This window comes from Rousettus aegyptiacus, unplaced genomic scaffold, assembly GCF_014176215.1.
Source record: "Rousettus aegyptiacus isolate mRouAeg1 unplaced genomic scaffold, mRouAeg1.p scaffold_m13_p_12, whole genome shotgun sequence".
In the NCBI taxonomy this organism is placed as follows: domain Eukaryota; kingdom Metazoa; phylum Chordata; class Mammalia; order Chiroptera; family Pteropodidae; genus Rousettus; species Rousettus aegyptiacus.
In genome coordinates this window covers 709,241-725,467 of record NW_023416287.1, presented here as the reverse complement: position 1 = coordinate 725,467, position 16,227 = coordinate 709,241, and the positions used below count along the sequence as shown (strand labels likewise).

Below are 16,227 nucleotides of genomic sequence, written 5' to 3'. Positions count from 1 at the left end.
AACCCAGCGAAGTGTTACAAACAAGCCAAAGGGAAACCCCAAGGAGAGGCGGGGACAGACCAGAGGACTGGAAGGGCGCCTGCCGGCCGCGCCCCCGCGGGGCAGCCGCTCGCTCCTGGGTCCGCAGACCTGCGCACTGGGCTCCTGGGTCCGCAGACCTGCGCACTGGGCGCTGCCCTGGGCTCTGCGGAGCCGGGGGGCCAGCCCTCGGCCACAGGCCCAGGCAGCTCTGCAGGGGCCACTTGTAGCTCCCATCCAGGCCCCGCCCCCGCCCCCAGGGCTTTTGATCATAAAGAACCTGAAAGAATGTGTCTTCCTTGCGAAGCAGCCGCCCTCAGTAGGTCTGGCTGTCTGCAGAAACGCTGTGAACATGCTCCTTTCCCGCACGGGTCACCCGTTGGCTCGGCCGGGTTTTCACGAGGGACCCCAGGCGGGCCGACCGCCGTGACGTGCTGTCCTGCGCTGGGAGCCCAGTGCGGGCCGCTCCCAGGACACGGGCCGCGGGGCCGTGCGGGGGTGCAGCGGGCGGACGTCAGTGCTCTCACGCCGCTGCGTGGTCCTTGCCCTCACCTCCAGAGCGTCCCGTCCTCTCAGCCGAAACTCTGTCCCCATTAAACACTCACGGTCCCCGCCCAGCCCCTGGCACCGCCGTCTGCCTCCTGCCCGAGGATCCGGCTCCTCTGGGGACCTCGCAGAAGTGGAGCCGGCTTATTTCACTGAGCGCAGTGTCCTCGAGGTGCGCCGGTGGCGTAGCCGCTGTGTCGGGACTTCCTTTTCAAGGCTGAATAACGTCCCACCGTCTGGAGGGGCCACCTTCTGCTCGGGCCGCCCCGCTGCCGAGGGTCTGGGTATTCCGTCCACACCCTCATCTCAGCTCGCAGCAAACTGCGCTCTGCGTGTGAGAGGGGGCGGCCGTTCGCTGGGGACCTGGCACCCCTGGAGGGACGGGGTCCCAGGAGGGGGTGGTGGGCTCTGTGCGGACGGGGACCGGAGGCCCGTGCAGCTGCGGCCAGGCGCCCTTGACGCCGGCTCTGCCCGCACGTCCGCCACTTCCTCACAGGCGAAGGGAGAGGGGGCTGGCGTGTGGGCTCGGGGGTGCACGGCCCCATACAGCAGACCTGTTCCCGGGTGACAGTACCCCCCTCGGCACTGTTCCTAGTCCGAACTATCACCCTTCCCAAGGCCGATGCTGGGTCCGGGACCAGAATCCATGGAGTCTGGGGGTGCTGGAGACGAGGAGGGGGTGATCCGAGGTGGCGGGGGCTGCCTGGTGCAGCCAGGCTCAGACACGTCCCCACCCCGTGGGCAGCCACCAGGGGCCCTGAATGCGGGCGGTGACGTCAGACGAGGCAGAGGGCAGAGCGCTGCTCCCCCCCCCCCCCCCCCCCCCCCGCCTCGCGCACCCATCGCGGAACCCAAGCCGCGCCTGTCCCCTCCCTCCTGGAAGCGGGGGCTCCGGCCGCAGGGGGCGCTGTGCGCATGCGTGTGCAGACGGCGTGTGTGCCTTGGTGTCAGGCCCCGTGTGCGTGTGCAGACGGCATGTGCAGACGATGTATGTGCCTTGGTGTCAGGCCCCGTGTGCGTGTGCAGACGGCGTGTGCAGACGATGTATGTGCCTTGATGTCAGGCCCCGTGTGCGTGTGCAGACGGCGTGTGCAGACGGCGTGTGTGCCTTCGTGTCAGGCCCCGTGTGCGTGTGCTGTGTGGCCCACAGCCAAGAGGCGCAGCTGAGGATGCCGCAGACAGCCGACAGAGGGCGCCGCCGGGCAAGGCAGCGTCCACTCCTCCCGGCAGCTGCCCCCCCCCCCCGGACACCGCGGGGGGCCGCCCACACCAGTGGGCGCTGGGCCCCTCCGCGCCGCTGGGATGGAGCGGTAGGAAGGGTGTTCCAGGCCCAGGGAACCCTGCGAGTGATGGTGGGGAGTCGTGAGCAGGTCGTGGTGGGGGAGAGCAGCGAGGCTGGACACAGTCCCCTAGGAGTGGGACGCAGGCATGGGCCTGAGCCGGGGCGAATCTCCACGCGAGAAGGGCCGGGACCCTCTGCTGCCCGCCCCTTCCCGCTCCGGGTCACCACCGTGGTCTCTCCCTACGGCTGCCTGGCCCGCACTCGGGGGGCTCTGCAGCCAGGACCTCGTGATTGGAGGCTCCGTCACAGCTGGCCACGAAGCGGGGCACAGGGGCCGTCCCCCGACTGTGCCTCTGTCCCCAGACCCCGACAGCCGCAAGCCGTCCTCCCCAGGGCCCTCCCCGGCCACGTCCCCCTCGCGGGCTCGGCTAATTCACCGCGAGTGACACTTTTCTGTCCTGCGTCATCGTTAAGGACCACTTGCTGTTCCTGATTGGCATGTCGACGGCCCCTCCAGCTCTCCGGGCTGCCTTCGCCACCGCTCTGGCTTTGTCCTTCAGCCGGGGACTGCGGCACCCTGGGGCTCCCACTTCTCCCCTGAGAACTCCGCAGTCTGTCCTGGGGCAGGTCATCTCTCATAGCCGGTAGGACACAGGGCCCCCGCATGGGGGCGCCGCCTGTGCCCCCCGACCGTCTGCAGTGGGCCCCAGCACCCAGGCGTCCCCTGTGACAGGCGAGGTGGGCCGACGTTGGGCACCCTCCCGACCGGGGTTCACTTTATTCTGTTTACTCGAAGTCGCAGCACGACTATTCAGTGTGGCGGCTGCCGGCGCCATTGCGGCCCGCACCCCGGCGCGGGCCTGTCCAAGGTGGAGCGAGGCGGGAGGCTCTTCATCGAAATAGATTCATTAATTAGTAATTAACGGCAGGGAAATGACTGCCGCTCGTCGCAGCTCAGCCGATGCCCTTCATGTGTTACGGGTCTTTAATTAAAGGACGTGCATTTTAATTAAAGGCAAGCTGGGCCCTTCGGCCTTTGGAATTCAAAAAACCTCCCAACTTTCAGAGAAGCCGGTGCGGGCGGGGGCCGGTGCGGGCGGTGGAGCTGCCCCATGGGGCCGGCCGCGTCCTGGCCGTCCAGGGCCGAGGTTCCTGGCCGAGGCCACGTGCCGGGTGAAGGAGGGACCCAGACCAGCACAGGGGCCCCTGACCTGGCACCCCGATGCCAGCCGGGCCCTGCGCGTAGGGGCTGGTGCGGCTGCCTAAGGCTGGAGGCAGGACGGAAGGCCCCACGGGGCCAGCGCTGTCCCCGAGCCCTCCATCCCCACTGGGCCTCGCGTCTCTGCCCCGTCCTGAGCGGGCAGCTGCTCGTCCACAGCCTCACCCGGCAGTGGGGGAGGACGTTCGCTCGGCTCCGAGCCCCCTGCGTGCCCGGGGGTCCTCTCCTCACCTCACCTCCCTGGCGAGGGGCTCGGGGACGCTCGGGAGAGTCCCTGCCACACCAGCAAGGGCACTGCCTGTGCCCGGTCCCCTCGTCCTGTCTTCTCTGCTCCCTACACCTGCCCGCACAAGTGTGGCCAGCCTGGTTCTTCCTCTCCGTCCCGCGGGGCTGGGTGATGGCTTCGCCCTAACGGGGATCCTGTCCTGCCGCCCCCACTGCAAACCCCAACTCGTCTTCACTGTTCAGTCCAGACTGAGGTGGCACGTCGGGCAGCTTGTAGTCAGGCCGATTTCTGTCCCTGGGACCATCTGTTGTTGGGGAGCCGTGGGACCTGGAAGTGTGACCCCTTGGAGCCACCCGGCGCTGCTCTGGGTCCGTGATTAGCACCCCGCTCTGGCCCCGTCCTGGACCTGGGCCTGTGGGTTCCCGTCACGGCCTGTCCCCGGAATCGGCCATAACTGGCGGTTTCTCAGTAGCTCTCTGCAAGGGGCCTGCAGCCGCCTCCTTGGGGCAGAGGGCCAGCCAGCCCTGTCTGCGGTCAGCATGGGCCGAGGATGCTGCCCGGGTGGCTGGGCAGTCAGGGCAGCCAGCACAGTCTCTGACCAGGTCTCTGCGACAGGCCGTCCTCCAGGTTTACCGAGAAGTGGAGAGCGGAGAGGGGGTGATGATGGGGGGGACCTGCCTGTCCAGCTGCCCACGGGGGCGGGCACGGCCCGTGACCCGTCTGGGGACCCGAGGGACACTGCTCTCCCTCGCGCCTGGCTCTGCCTGGGAGTCACCGCCCTGCGCACAGGCCCACGTCTCTGCCGCGGGCCCGTCTCAGGCTCCGGCAAGATCCAAAGCTGTCTGAAGAGTCAACTTTTTCCCAAGTTTCGGCTGACATTCAATTGTAATGACTTTTTAAACAAAGCGGCTATTAACGGAGTGCCTTCCACGCCTCTCACGCCTCCTGTCTGACAGGTGTTTTTGCCCATGTGGGAAGCAGATGCTAATCGCGGTCCCCCTAACAGCTCATGAATACCCAGCCCCGGCGTTTCCCTTTGTCTGTTGGCCTGCCCATGGCCAGTTTGTTCTTCAGAAGTGGCCACGTTGGCCTGTCAATCAGCTCTTGCCGTAGGCGCTTTTCGGTGATTAGAAGCCCCTTAGAGAGCCAGAACTCCAAATTAGTTTTAAATAAAAAATAAGAATATTCATGCTGCCGAACATCTGAAGGTAAGGACGCATTGGAGCCCAGACCCGCTGGCTTGGGCCCCAGCGCTGCCTCCAGGGCTCGGCGGGACGCGGCTCCCCCCAGCGGCCCCCCGGGGCGGCGGGGACAGGTGGGGGACGCAGGTGACTGGGGTCGGCCTGAAACACGCAGCCACGCGGGAGTGGGAAGGCGGGCACCAGGCGGGCGGGTTTCACGTCAACCCGGCGCCTCTGCGGGGACGGGGGTCAGAGTCAGTCTCCTTGAGAGGACAATGCTCCCTCCGAAGGGGCTGACGGACACCACGTCCCTGCGGGTGGCCCGGCCATACTCGGCGTGGAGCCCGCTGCCCGGGCCGGCCTCTCCTCCTCTCTCTGACCTGGCTGAGCCCGCCCAGCCCTGGCAGCCATGTCTGGCTGTAATCCTCACTGGGAGTTGGGGTGATAACCGCGTGACCGCCTCCAGGGTCCTTGCTGGGCCAGGCCCTGCCTGAGGTGCTGACTCAGCGTGTTGACCCAGACTCGGTCCTGTCCAGCTCCGAGAACAGGACCGCTTTGCTTTTGGGACCAGGAAACAAGGCCAGCCTGGGCTGAGGGAAGTCAGGGTGGCTTCCTGGAGGAGGTGGCATTGACTGGGCTCTGGTGAATGAGATAGGATGAGACAGGCGAAGGGCCTTTGGGACTTTAGCAGGTGCGAGGGCTGCAGGGTGGAGCCTCGCCGTTCAGACTTGGAGCCAGCTCGAGTGGGTGTCGGGCTGAGTCGTTTGCACGGAAGCCTCTGGAATCCCCTGAGCCTTCCTCCTCCGGCTCCCTGGAAAGTCCTGGCGTGAGGGTTGGGGACAGACCCGGGGAAGCAGAGCTGCCCTAGCCAACCTGCGGTGGGGTCGCCTGGGAGCCGCCTGCACCCCTCTCCTCTCAGAGACTGCGAGCGGTGGGTGCAGGTGAGGGCTGGGGGGAGCTGGCGGGCAGGGCAAGGGCGAGGCCCCGGGGCAGCTGCGGGCAGAGAGCAGACCCTGTAGGGCCGGTGACACGGTGCCAGGGACAGCAGAGGGCCCTGGGTGTCATGAGGGGACGAGTCGAGAGAGGAGGTGATGGGGGTGGGAGCAGGGTGGTCTGCTTGCTGACCGCCAGTCTCTCTGGAGACAGGACACTTGACCCACAGCCACCCAGACCACGTCCCAGATGTGCCTTCCAGTGCCCCCTCCCCAGCCCCCACTGCCCCCGGGCAGGCGCCAGGCTGACCTGCCACTGCTCCTCGACCCCTGACCTTTCCGCTGTGAGGGCCTGGGGAGCCACCCTCTCTACCTCTGCCTCCCCCACCCTGGTCCTCTCATCCCTGAGGGCCACGCTGCCCCAGGGTCTCTGCCCAGACCGCCGTCTCCCGAGCTCAGCTCAACATCACCTCCTCCGGGAAGCCTTCCTTCACCTCTGGCTAACTTTCCTGGCCACCGCACACGCCTGTCCGCCGCCGTGGACCCCGCCAGGTTGAGGCCAGCTCTTCTTGCTCCTTGAGATGTCCTCAGCAGACAGCCTCCCTGGGCACAGAGGAGACGCTCGATCATCAGCGGCCTTCGATAAGCAGTCAAGGTTGAGGCCGCCGCGGTCGGCACCAGCGTCGTCCCATCTCCGCGACTGTCTTATCAATTATCACTATGACCATTTTTAGTATTGCGCCATCCTCACCACTGCTTAGTTCCGGGAATTGTCCATCACTCCCCTGCCCTGGAGCAGTCACCCCGACACCTCTGACCCCCAGCTGCCGGCAGCCACTGCACCTCCCTGTCTGCCGGCACTGCCCGCTCTGGAGACGTCCTGCAGGGGGCGCCGCACACGCGGCTGCTTCCCCGCGCCGAGCAGCCCCGAGCGGGCGGGTGGCCTGTCAGGAAGCGCTGCTGGGAGGCCGCGCGGGGCCCGTCCCCGTTTGCAGGTGCGACGGCCTTTTCAGCTCACTCGTCCTCCCTCGGCCTTGGCTGCTCACGGTAGAGGGAGAGCGACAGCAATTCGTCCACCCGGCCCCGGCGGAGCGAACGCTAACCTCCCAGCCAGGGCACGGGGCACCGCCTGGGGACAGTGTCCGCCTGAGCCCCGGGCGCGGGGGCTTCTGCGGCTCTTCCTTCGTGGGAGCGGCTGGCGCCTGCATGTGCCCGGATGCCCAAGTCTCCAGCGGAACCCCTGCCACGCTGTTAAATATTTCAGCAGATAAAAATTTTTTAAATGTGCAGCCAGATGTCCAAGTTGACAAAGTGCTTAAGGCATCTGACTGATACAAAGCCCGGCACTGGGGGACGGGATTTAGAATGCGCCCGAGGCAAGCGTGTGACATGAGAAACGTCCGGGCCTCCTTTGTGCGCGGCTCTGGCTGCAGAGGTTTGAAGGCGACCGTCCATCTGTCGCCGGCCTGTGCCCTGACGGTCGACAAAGCTAGATGCATCGCTGGGCGCTGGCCGCTCTGCAGCCGGCCCTGAGCGGAGGCTCAGCGGCTCGTCACAAAGGAAGCGCCATCCATATTCATGGCTGCGCCCGCCGGTGCCCCGGGAGCCTGGGCTCGGGCTGGGTCAGCAGCTCATGGCGAGGACGCAGAGGCCACCGGCTCTTCGCTTCGGCTGCTGGAGAGTAACTGCTCCCTGGCAACTCTGCCTCGAGGCCGTGGATGCCTCCGAGAGACAGACAGGGACCCGCGGATGCCACTGTCCTCTCTCGGGCAGAGGGACAAGACAGACCTCTCCCCAGCCTAAGGCAGAGGGAGCGAGGAGGCCTGGGGGGTCAGGAGGCGGGGGCCCAGGTGGGGGCGTGTGAGCCGAGAGCATCAGGCAGGACACCTGTCAGAATCAGCAGAAGGCTGGACTCGGCCGTGTTTTAAAATCGCCACACTGGGGCAGTTCTTGCAAAGGGCTTGAAAGAGTCACCCAAAAGACCCCCTCCCACGATAAAAACGTCCCACGAGCAATCGCGGGGCTGAATTCTGAGTGACGCCCGAGCCTCCAAGCTCTGCAGGTAGCTGGGAGGCCCCAGGACAGTCACGTGGAAGGGACCTCCCTTTCCAGAGCGAACCGCTCCCCTCCCTGTGGGGGCCTTTGCTGACTGTCCACGCAGGCAGGGGCCTGGCATCTGGCCACGTCTGCCCCCTCAGCCCCATCTTCCGCGCTGGGCAGTGCCCGGATGTGACAAGCACTCGGCAGGCGGGTGGCACTGTCGTTCCTGCTTACGGCGGGACGCTCGCCCTGGCCCCCAGCAGCGTCCCCGGCTCGTCTCCACTGAGCCCCCCGCGCCCCGCAGCCCCCTGCCCAAGCGCTCGGAGGGAAGCACACATCGGGCCCCTGACGCTCTCCCTGGCGGTGACGCACGCTCATGCTAAGGGACGGAGGGCGGTGTCCCCACACACGGCTGCCGCTCAAGGTCTGGGCCTTTTCCGGAGGGTAGAAATTGCTGGATCCCCTCTCCACAAGGAAAGCGACCCAGTTCTGCTCCCGCACTCAGGGGTCACACAGCTAAACCAGATCTGCCACCGCGTCCCCAAACGAGCAAAGTGTCCAAGTAGAAGCGTGAGTGAGTGTGGGCGTGGGAGCGTGCGCGTGTGTGCGCATGTCCCTGTGTGCGCGCGCGTGTGCACGTGTGTGCGTGCAGATGCGCGCCCAGGCCCTGCGCTCAGGAGGGCCGCGGACTGGCTCCGTGTGTCATTTTGAACAGGACCGTGTTTTCGTCTTGTGCTGGGATCGCACATTCCGTAGTCAGTCCTGCCCCCAGGAGACGTCCTGGGTCCTCAGAGGAAGGGTCACCAGGGCAGGGTCTGCAGCCACGTGAGTGACCCAGTCAGTGTGGCTTGGGGGGACTGGGGGAGGTGGCCAGACGTGGCAAATGACGATGACAGAATGCCCATTAGAGCTGAATCCCAGACATGAGCAGTATGAGCCGGTCCCTGGCAGAGTCTGAGGCAGAGTCAGGCTGACGATGACTTGCTGTCTCCTCGTCTGGCAGTGCCAGCTGGGGGTGCCTGGCAGGGTGGGCAGGCGGTGGGGCCCCGTGGTTTCCAGGCGGGGTCAGTCTGTGGGTGCTGCCGGCCCTGGCCCCCGGCCAGCTCTGGCTGCAGCGGACCCAGGGGCGGCTGCTTCAGCGTGGAATGGGCGGCGGAGGCCAGGCCGCTCGTCTGCCCCAGGCAGGCTCCGGGCCCAGAGTCTCTGTGGACCTGGACAGAGTCTCTGTGGACCTCGCCATCCCCAGAATTTTGGTGACTTTAATATGTTTGATGTGCAGAGAAGCAGGTCAAGGTTTCAGATTAGCGCCCGTCACAGAGCGGGGGCGGTGGCTGTCCAGACGGCCCGCCCGCCATTCAGCCGCAGGCCTCGCCCCGCGACGCCTGCTGGTCTCCACTTAATGAGTGATTTTGGATTAAAACGTGAGCTAAAAACAGGGCACGGATCTGCATTAAAAATCTGCAAAATGAAAATTGCAAAGATTTACTCGGGGTCGTTACACGAGGAAATTTAATCATAGCCTCGCCCATGACATGCCTTTGCCACCGGATAGATCACGAAGCTGCCCCTGGGGTTACGAACGACCCCCCCCAATCCTCCCCCCAGTGTAACGGTGGCTCCCGCTGGTGCCTGTGACCTGGGTGCAGGGTCTGACCGGGAACAGCTCACGGGGCTCCGAGCGGGGTGGGCGTGGGGCGCTCAGGGCCACGCTCCCGGCCGTCCACCGTGACCTTGGCGGCGTTCCCAGCTCACTTCGCTGGGTAAGGGCTGCTCCACGTTTTCCCTCTATCAAAAATGCACGGCAGGAGGAAAGCACGAGACAGGACTCGAGCAGGAGGGAGGGAGACGAGGACCCCCCTGGGTCCCGCGTCCCCGGCCCCCCGCCCCGGTCGCAGCCCCTCGTCCGAGCCCCCTCGCATCTGCCGGCAGCGTTGCCGGGGTCAGAACCAGAATCTCGTGCGGTTTCCCGCGACGAGTTTGGGGCCCGTCGTTCCGCGGCCTCGGCTCCCAGCTTATCGCTAAGTGACAGGCCTCTGAGCAGCAGCCGGGGCGCTGAGCCCACGGAGGTGACAGCATGGGGCGCCTGGCCCTCCCCGGCCCCCTCGCCGGCCACTACTGTCGCCTTCACTTCATCAGGGTTTGACGGTGCCCGCTGCCCACCCAGAGGGCGCGCTCGGCCCACAGGCCGGTCCCGGAGGCCGGACATGCCCAAACCCTCGCCGCCTCTCACCCTGCGGGAGGGACCACCGCCACCAGCCAGACGTGCTCCTCGGCAGTCCTGATGTGGGGGACGCGTCTTCGCAAAGGGAAGAAACACGGAGGCAGCTGGACTGGCTCGGGGGCGTCGGGCGTTGACGGTGCCGTGGGGTCCCCCTGCCTCCTTGCCCACTGCCCAGGGGCTGGCTGCGGAAATCTCAGCACATGTCCGTGGATCTTTCCAGAAGGAGTAAGATCAGGCTGCTAAATTCATACCCCAAATCCGATTCCGCGTCACTGAGGCTCGTGCAGGGTGGTTTCTGCAGACGTCCAGGGGGTCGTGACTTTCACAGGGGGTCGTGACTTTTACGCACGTGGGGGCCGGGCGGTCACCGTGGAGCGCGGCGCAGCCCCGAGGGGCAGGTGTCGGCCCAGGTGGGAGCACGTCGCCCGCTGAGTCGAGCACCCGCTTCACAGGTGGCAAGACTGAGGCACAGGGAGGCACCTCCGAGCCGCGAAGGGCGAAGACGCAGAGTGAATTAGCCACCGTGTCCCCGGCCCGCGGCAATGGGGGGACCTCCCCCGACAGCAAACAGGTTTGGGGGGGGCGCAGCCCCTTGAAACTGCCTTTAAACCAGCCTTATTAAGCAGAAAATGGACCAAAACCACCGATGTCAGATCCGTGAGTGTGGCCTGTCCCCGCACGCAGAGCGAGGCCCCTCGGCCCCCCCACCACGGCCAGCTCCCACGCCATCTGCCTCCCCTCGCCCTCCCGAACCGAAGCCGGATGGGCCGTGGGGTTTGGCACAGCGACCGCCAGGCTGGGGACGCGTCCCGAGGGGAGAAATGGGGCCCAGGGAGTGACCTGGCTCAAGAGATGGACTGTCTCCCGTCCCCCCCCCCGCCCCCCGTTCAGGTCCTGTCCCCTCTCCAAAGATGCACTCCTGACTGTGGCCGTATCCACCGTCTCTGTCCCCTGAGGCTCTCACGGTGAGGATGTGGTCACGATCTGGCTCGGGTGGTGGTGGCGTGAGTCCTCGGGGAGCCAGGAGAGCGGAGAGGGGACCCCAGTGCCATGCGGTGTTGGCTTATTCCTGCTGTGTGCCCCGTCCTATGTCTGCTGAGGGCCCGAGACCTCCCCGCTGCTGCATGGGGTGGGGCAGGCACCTCAGGAGGTCTGTGCATCGTGGGGGACAGAGGCCATCGGCCAGGCCGGAGCACGGCTCTTCACTGAATTCTGATGGCTGTGCCTACTGGAAATGCAGACAGAGGCCTTTGGAGCCCGAAGCCGCTTCTGAGGCAGCAGGTGGGAGAGCCCGTGAGCTGGTCTCGGAGGGATAGAAACCTCGGTTTACCCGGAGACCCTCCCCGCTAACCTCCGGGACAGTCTGGCCGTCTTCATAGCCGAGAGCCGCACACTGCACGGCTTCCACACTCACACGGATGCGGGAACATGGGCATCGGCCACTTTTCAAAGCGGGGAAAGTCCCAGAATCAGAGGTAACTCGGCTCATTGGTCGAGCCTGTCTGCCTTTAGGGTACCGTGTAGGAACTCTGGATTTTCTGGAGCCGACTTTTGTGGGGGAATTGCGGCATCATGTCCAGAGTAACAAGTCCACAGAGGTAATTGTTGGAGAAATAATTTAATACATTGCAAATCCCTCTACGTCCATCCCTCCAAATGGGATGCCAAAAGCGATTAAAGACTAAAAACGTATCACACGCAAATCCTCACGGTCGATTGCTGTAATCACTCCGCCGGGTCAAGCGGGTCTCAGGCCGCTGCAGTCCCTCGGGGCGACGTAGGCTGGCTGCATCCCGGACCCCTCCTTTGGGGAAGACAACATTTGTCCTCTGTCAGGAGGTGGCTCTTCTTTCAATGTCCTCAACCTGCAAGGCAAGGAGACAGGCGTGTTTGGCAAAACAGGCGTCTGCAGCGACTGGGTCGCTCCTCAGCTTTCCCGTGAGGCAAAACAGAACTCCCCGCCCCCAATTCCAACAAGGGGAGCCCCTCCCCGGGGATGAAATCAGCAAAATGCAACCGCGTGGCTAGTCCCAGAGTCTGCGGTGACCTGTGTCACCGCTGGGCCCCGCGGTGCTGGGGAGGCCCCCAGGGCAGAGCTGGGTTTGGGCAGAGTTCTGCCCTTGGAGGTGGGGCACCAAGCCCTACTGCAGAAAACCAGGGGCCCTGTTTCAGGGGAGCACATTTCCTAACGGGTCTCAGGGTGTTGAGTGTCTCGGGCACCCTTGGAGCCCGAGTCCCGGGCCTCACCATGGGCAGAGAAGCTGCCGGCAGACAGCGGGTTCGTGGGCAGAGTGGCAGCTTGAGGGGCTGCTCAGTTACGCCCGCGGGCGTCGACCCCCCTCCGTCTGCTGGGGGCGGCTTCAAGGAGAGGAAGGACGGGAGCTGTGTCTGTCCTGGGCGCTCAGTCATCAGCCACAGGATTTCCCCCTCTGCTTAGTGATCCATGCGTCCTCTGTGCCCACCTGGCCAGCTGGGGGGGCCCTGGGGACAGGGGGCGTGTGAGCACCTGCGTCGGCTGTGGACATGCTGGCTGGTGAATGGAGACAGTGTGCAGGACCTTGGCTGGGCTACTGACCTCTCCCGACCCGGCAAGGGACCCCTGTGAAGCCGCCTGCCCTGAGCACCCCCCTACGAGCTGACCATCACGGACTCGTAACCTGGGCCTGAGAGGCTTGGTCTGCAGCGGCCAGCGTGGCCGGACCCTTCGTCGTGCAGTTAATAGAGGGACAAAGCCACGTGGCTTCAGGACAAGCCCGTGCCGGAACGGGAGGGCCCCAGGCTTGGGTGTGGCGGGCCCGCACGTGGTGCCGGCGACGAGGTGGACCCGCGGGCAGTGCTGCTCGGTAGAAAACGGCTGCCCGCCCCGGCCCCGGCCCCGGCCAGGCTTGGCGGGCCAGGACTGGGAGGGCGACGCGGTGCTTCCTACCCGTCCAGCTCTAAAATGTGCCCCCTGCATCAGACGATCATTATCAAAGCGAAGGAAACAAAGGCACTTCACACGCTGCTGCCCGTCCTCACAATCCAGAGCTGCGATGTCCACCGCGGTGGCCGCCGGGCACGGGGTGGGGTTGTAAGTGCGAGACGCGTGGGATTGGGTAAATAAAAGGCATCATAACATCGATTTCTCCTGCCTCCATTTACCACTGGGAAGTACAAGCTTCCGCCTGTGGCCGGCACGGTCTCTGCAGGGGACAGTGCTGGCTTAAAGCACTGTTAACGTCTCTGTCCCAGGGACACTCCAGATCCTCATCCTAGCGGGCGCCTCTGCCTTACCTAAGGCGGCTACAAAGGAGCGTCTTGGGATGGTCGTTTCCAATCCCAGTTACGTGAGTCCTTTCCTATCATTCTTCCCGCAGTGCTGGGGGCAGTCCAGCTCGGGTGGGCAGGTGCGTGACGGGTCCCTTCAAGCTGACCCGCAGCAATTCCTGCCACTGAGCAGGAGCGCAGCCCGCAGGCAGACAAGCAGAGCCCAGGTCTGGGTGGCCGCTGGCCCGGGGGGTCGTGCCGGGCAGTGCTCTGATGTCCCGGTTGCCTGAGGACGGGGAGCTTGCCGTGCAAACTCCAGAGACCAAATGACACTTATTTCGATGGACCAGTTTGCTTGATTAGTGGCACTGCTGAGACCTGGGAACACTGGACACTCGATCCCAGTGAAAGGCATGCTGACTTTGGGGGAACAGTAGATAAATAGCTTTGCAATTAAAATATTTAATATTTTTTGACTTCACTCGGATGAAGCTATTAGAAGCGTTTCTCATTAGTAAAATGGTTCTTTTCAAATTTGTTTTTCACCCAAGAGGGGCAGAGAGATTTCTTTCTTAGCCTTTTTCTGATTATTTCATATATTTGCTAACTGGCTGCTCACAGGTCGGTCTGTCCACACCTCAGAGACAGTGTAGATTTGACTTAGAAGCCTGTGGCTCAAGCCGATGAAACTATCTGAAAACTGAAATTATGAGTTCAATCGCAAATGAGCACATTTAATTTGATATTAAAATTTAATCGTATTATTTTTTAAAAGTAAGTTGAAATCAAATAAACACGGGTGGTTAGCCAGGAGCAGCAACTGTTTCAGATTAAGTCATTTGTAGTTGATCGGGATCACTTTGAAATGACCCCCTAAGTGAATGACATTGACTTTGTGGTTGTCAGGCCCTCCATTACTTAGCGGGGATTTGAAACATAGTTTTCAACACTCAGCTCTTTGAATGTGTAAGACTGATAAGCCATTCTGTTAGAGAAAAAAAGACAATGAAAAAATGAAAATGGAAATTAGCAGAAACCAGCATTAAGCATATGTCTTTATGAATAAGACTTAATCACACACTTCATTTTGCACACACAAAAGGGCCTTTTGAAATGTATTAATTAAAGCTAAATGCTATAGACAGGCCGCTTTGTAGGGCGCGGTCCTGTGCCCATTAGCATAGCATCAGCGACAGCCGAAGAAATTGGGTTAATAAAGCCGGGTATTGTAGGAGAGCGGCTGGGGGAGAACTGGCCTGAACAGCTAAGTCCCCAGGGCAGCTAGCCCGGCTGTGGCGGGCGCGTGAACCCGGATGGTGGCAGAATTCTGAGCTGCACGCAGACGGATGTAAAAGAGACAGACCCCATCGCCAGTTGGCGCCCAGGGTGCAGGGTCCCCACCAGCGTACTCACCCGAGACCCAGCCTCCTCCCCCCGAAACGTGCGGGGGTTGGTGGGTAGGGGGCTCCCCCTTGACACCCAGGGCCAGGTTGGGGGCGCAGGCTGTGAGGACCCCTTCTCCAGGCAGCCGCCTTTAAGTAGAGGGCGGCGCGCGGTCTCCATCCCTCGCCACCTGGGTCTTCCCCGCGCGGGGGCGGCGGAGCTGGGGAGTCCGGGGCTGTTCAGGGGACTAACTCCGCAGACCGAGGCAGCCGGCGTAGTCGCGCGCTCACCCTAGAGCTCAGCGCCTCCGGTCGGGCAAGAAAATAAACAAACTCAGACTTGGGAAATTCGAAAAGCCACTCCCCGGAGTCTTCTTGTCTCCGCGGTTCAGCTTCTCTGCGAAGGACAGTTTCCGGGCCAAGCCGGGGCGCATCGGTCGCGGGGGTACAGGGTCGTGGAGCCGGCAGATCCGGAAGGGACCGGGCTTCGGGATCACTCCACCCAGAGCGCGGCCCTGCAGTTCGGGAAGAGCAGCGGAGGGGGGCCGAGGACGCGCGCCAGCGCGAGGCCAGGCGAGGCCGCGACACGCGAAGCAGGATGCGCACGCTCTGCACCCGCGGCCGTGCCGGGGCCCTGGTTTCCTCTTGAGAGTGAGCGGCAGGGCCCGACGAGCGCTGCGGGTCACCTCGCCGCGTCCCCAGGCCGGACCAGGGGGAGGGCGCGCAGCGGGCCGGCGCTGCCGGCTCCCAGGCGTGGGTTCCGGCGCCCCGCTTTGCGGCTCAGTCTCGGCCCCAAGATGTTCCGCGCGCACCGGCTGGACGCGAGGTCGGGTGGCCTCTCCGTGGGCGGGGTGCGATGGGGCGGGGTGACACAGTCACGGGGCGATGTTAAGTGGAGGACGCGCGCGGAAGGAGCGGGCGGCTCGGGGCCCTCACGGCTTCTCCGCGCAGTGTTTGCACAGCGCCGGGGGCGTCTCTGAGAAAGCCGCGCGCTTGTCCGCGCAGGGCAGCGCGGCGCCGGCGGAGAAGGGGTACAGCGCGGCCTGGCCGAAGGGCGACACGGGCGCGGCGGCCACGGGCGCGGCCAGGCCGGCGCCCTGGTTGAGACAGGCCAGCAGGCGCCGCATCTCGTCCAGGGCCTGCGCCTGCATCAGGATGTAGTTCTTGGCGAGCAGCAGCGTGGCGATCTTGGAGAGCTTGCGCACCGACGGGCTGTGCGCGTAGGGGATGACGGCGCGCAGCCCGTCCAGCGCGTCGTTCAGGTCGTGCATGCGCCGCCGCTCGCGCGCGTTGATGCTCAGCCGCAGCGAGCGCTGCTCGCGCGGCCGCCGCCGCCCGTCCGCCGCGACCCCGGGCCCGCGCCGCCGCCGCCGCCGCTCGAAGGCGTCGTCCTCGTCGCCGCTCTGCTCGCCGCTGCTCTCGGCCGCCGCGGCCGGTGTGCGGGGCGCGGGAGCCGCGGAGAGCTCGCCACCCAGGCCCGGGGCGCCGTAGCCGCCGGCGGCCTCGGGCCCCCGTGCTGTCCCGAAGGCGAGGCCCGCCGCCGCGTAGCTGTGGCTCAGCGCCAGGTACGCGTCGCCCGACAGCGACTTGAACTCGGCCATGGCCGCGCCGCTGGGGCCCGAGGGCTCGCCGGGCCTGCGGGCGCTCATGCGTCCGCGCCGCGCCGCCCCCGAGGCCCGCCCGAGCCCGCCGCCGCCGCCGCGCTGCTCCCGGCTCCGCGCGTCGGCGCGGCTGTGTCCGTCCCGAGCCTCCGCGCGCGGGCCTCTCCGGCCCGCCTCGGCCCCGCCTCCTGCTCGTCTCCTCCCCTCCCCTCCCCCACCTGGCCGCGGCGCGCGGGGCCGGGCCCCGGGGCGGGCCTTAGCGCCCAGTCGCCTCACTACGGCCTGAGGGCGCGGGGACGCCCGCGGGGACTTCGCGGCCGTCCAATCAGAGCG

At 64.9% G+C, this 16,227-nt stretch overlaps 1 protein-coding gene across 1 annotated transcript; it reads right to left on the bottom strand.

Moving 5' to 3' along the window:
• Nucleotides 1-15,225: 15,225 nt before the first annotated feature.
• On the bottom strand, nt 15,226-15,942 carry BHLHE23 (basic helix-loop-helix family member e23). Its single transcript, XM_016133622.2, has one exon. The coding sequence runs from the start codon at nt 15,940-15,942 to the stop codon at nt 15,226-15,228; it is 717 nt and encodes a 238-aa protein (XP_015989108.2).
• Nucleotides 15,943-16,227: the final 285 nt, after the last annotated feature.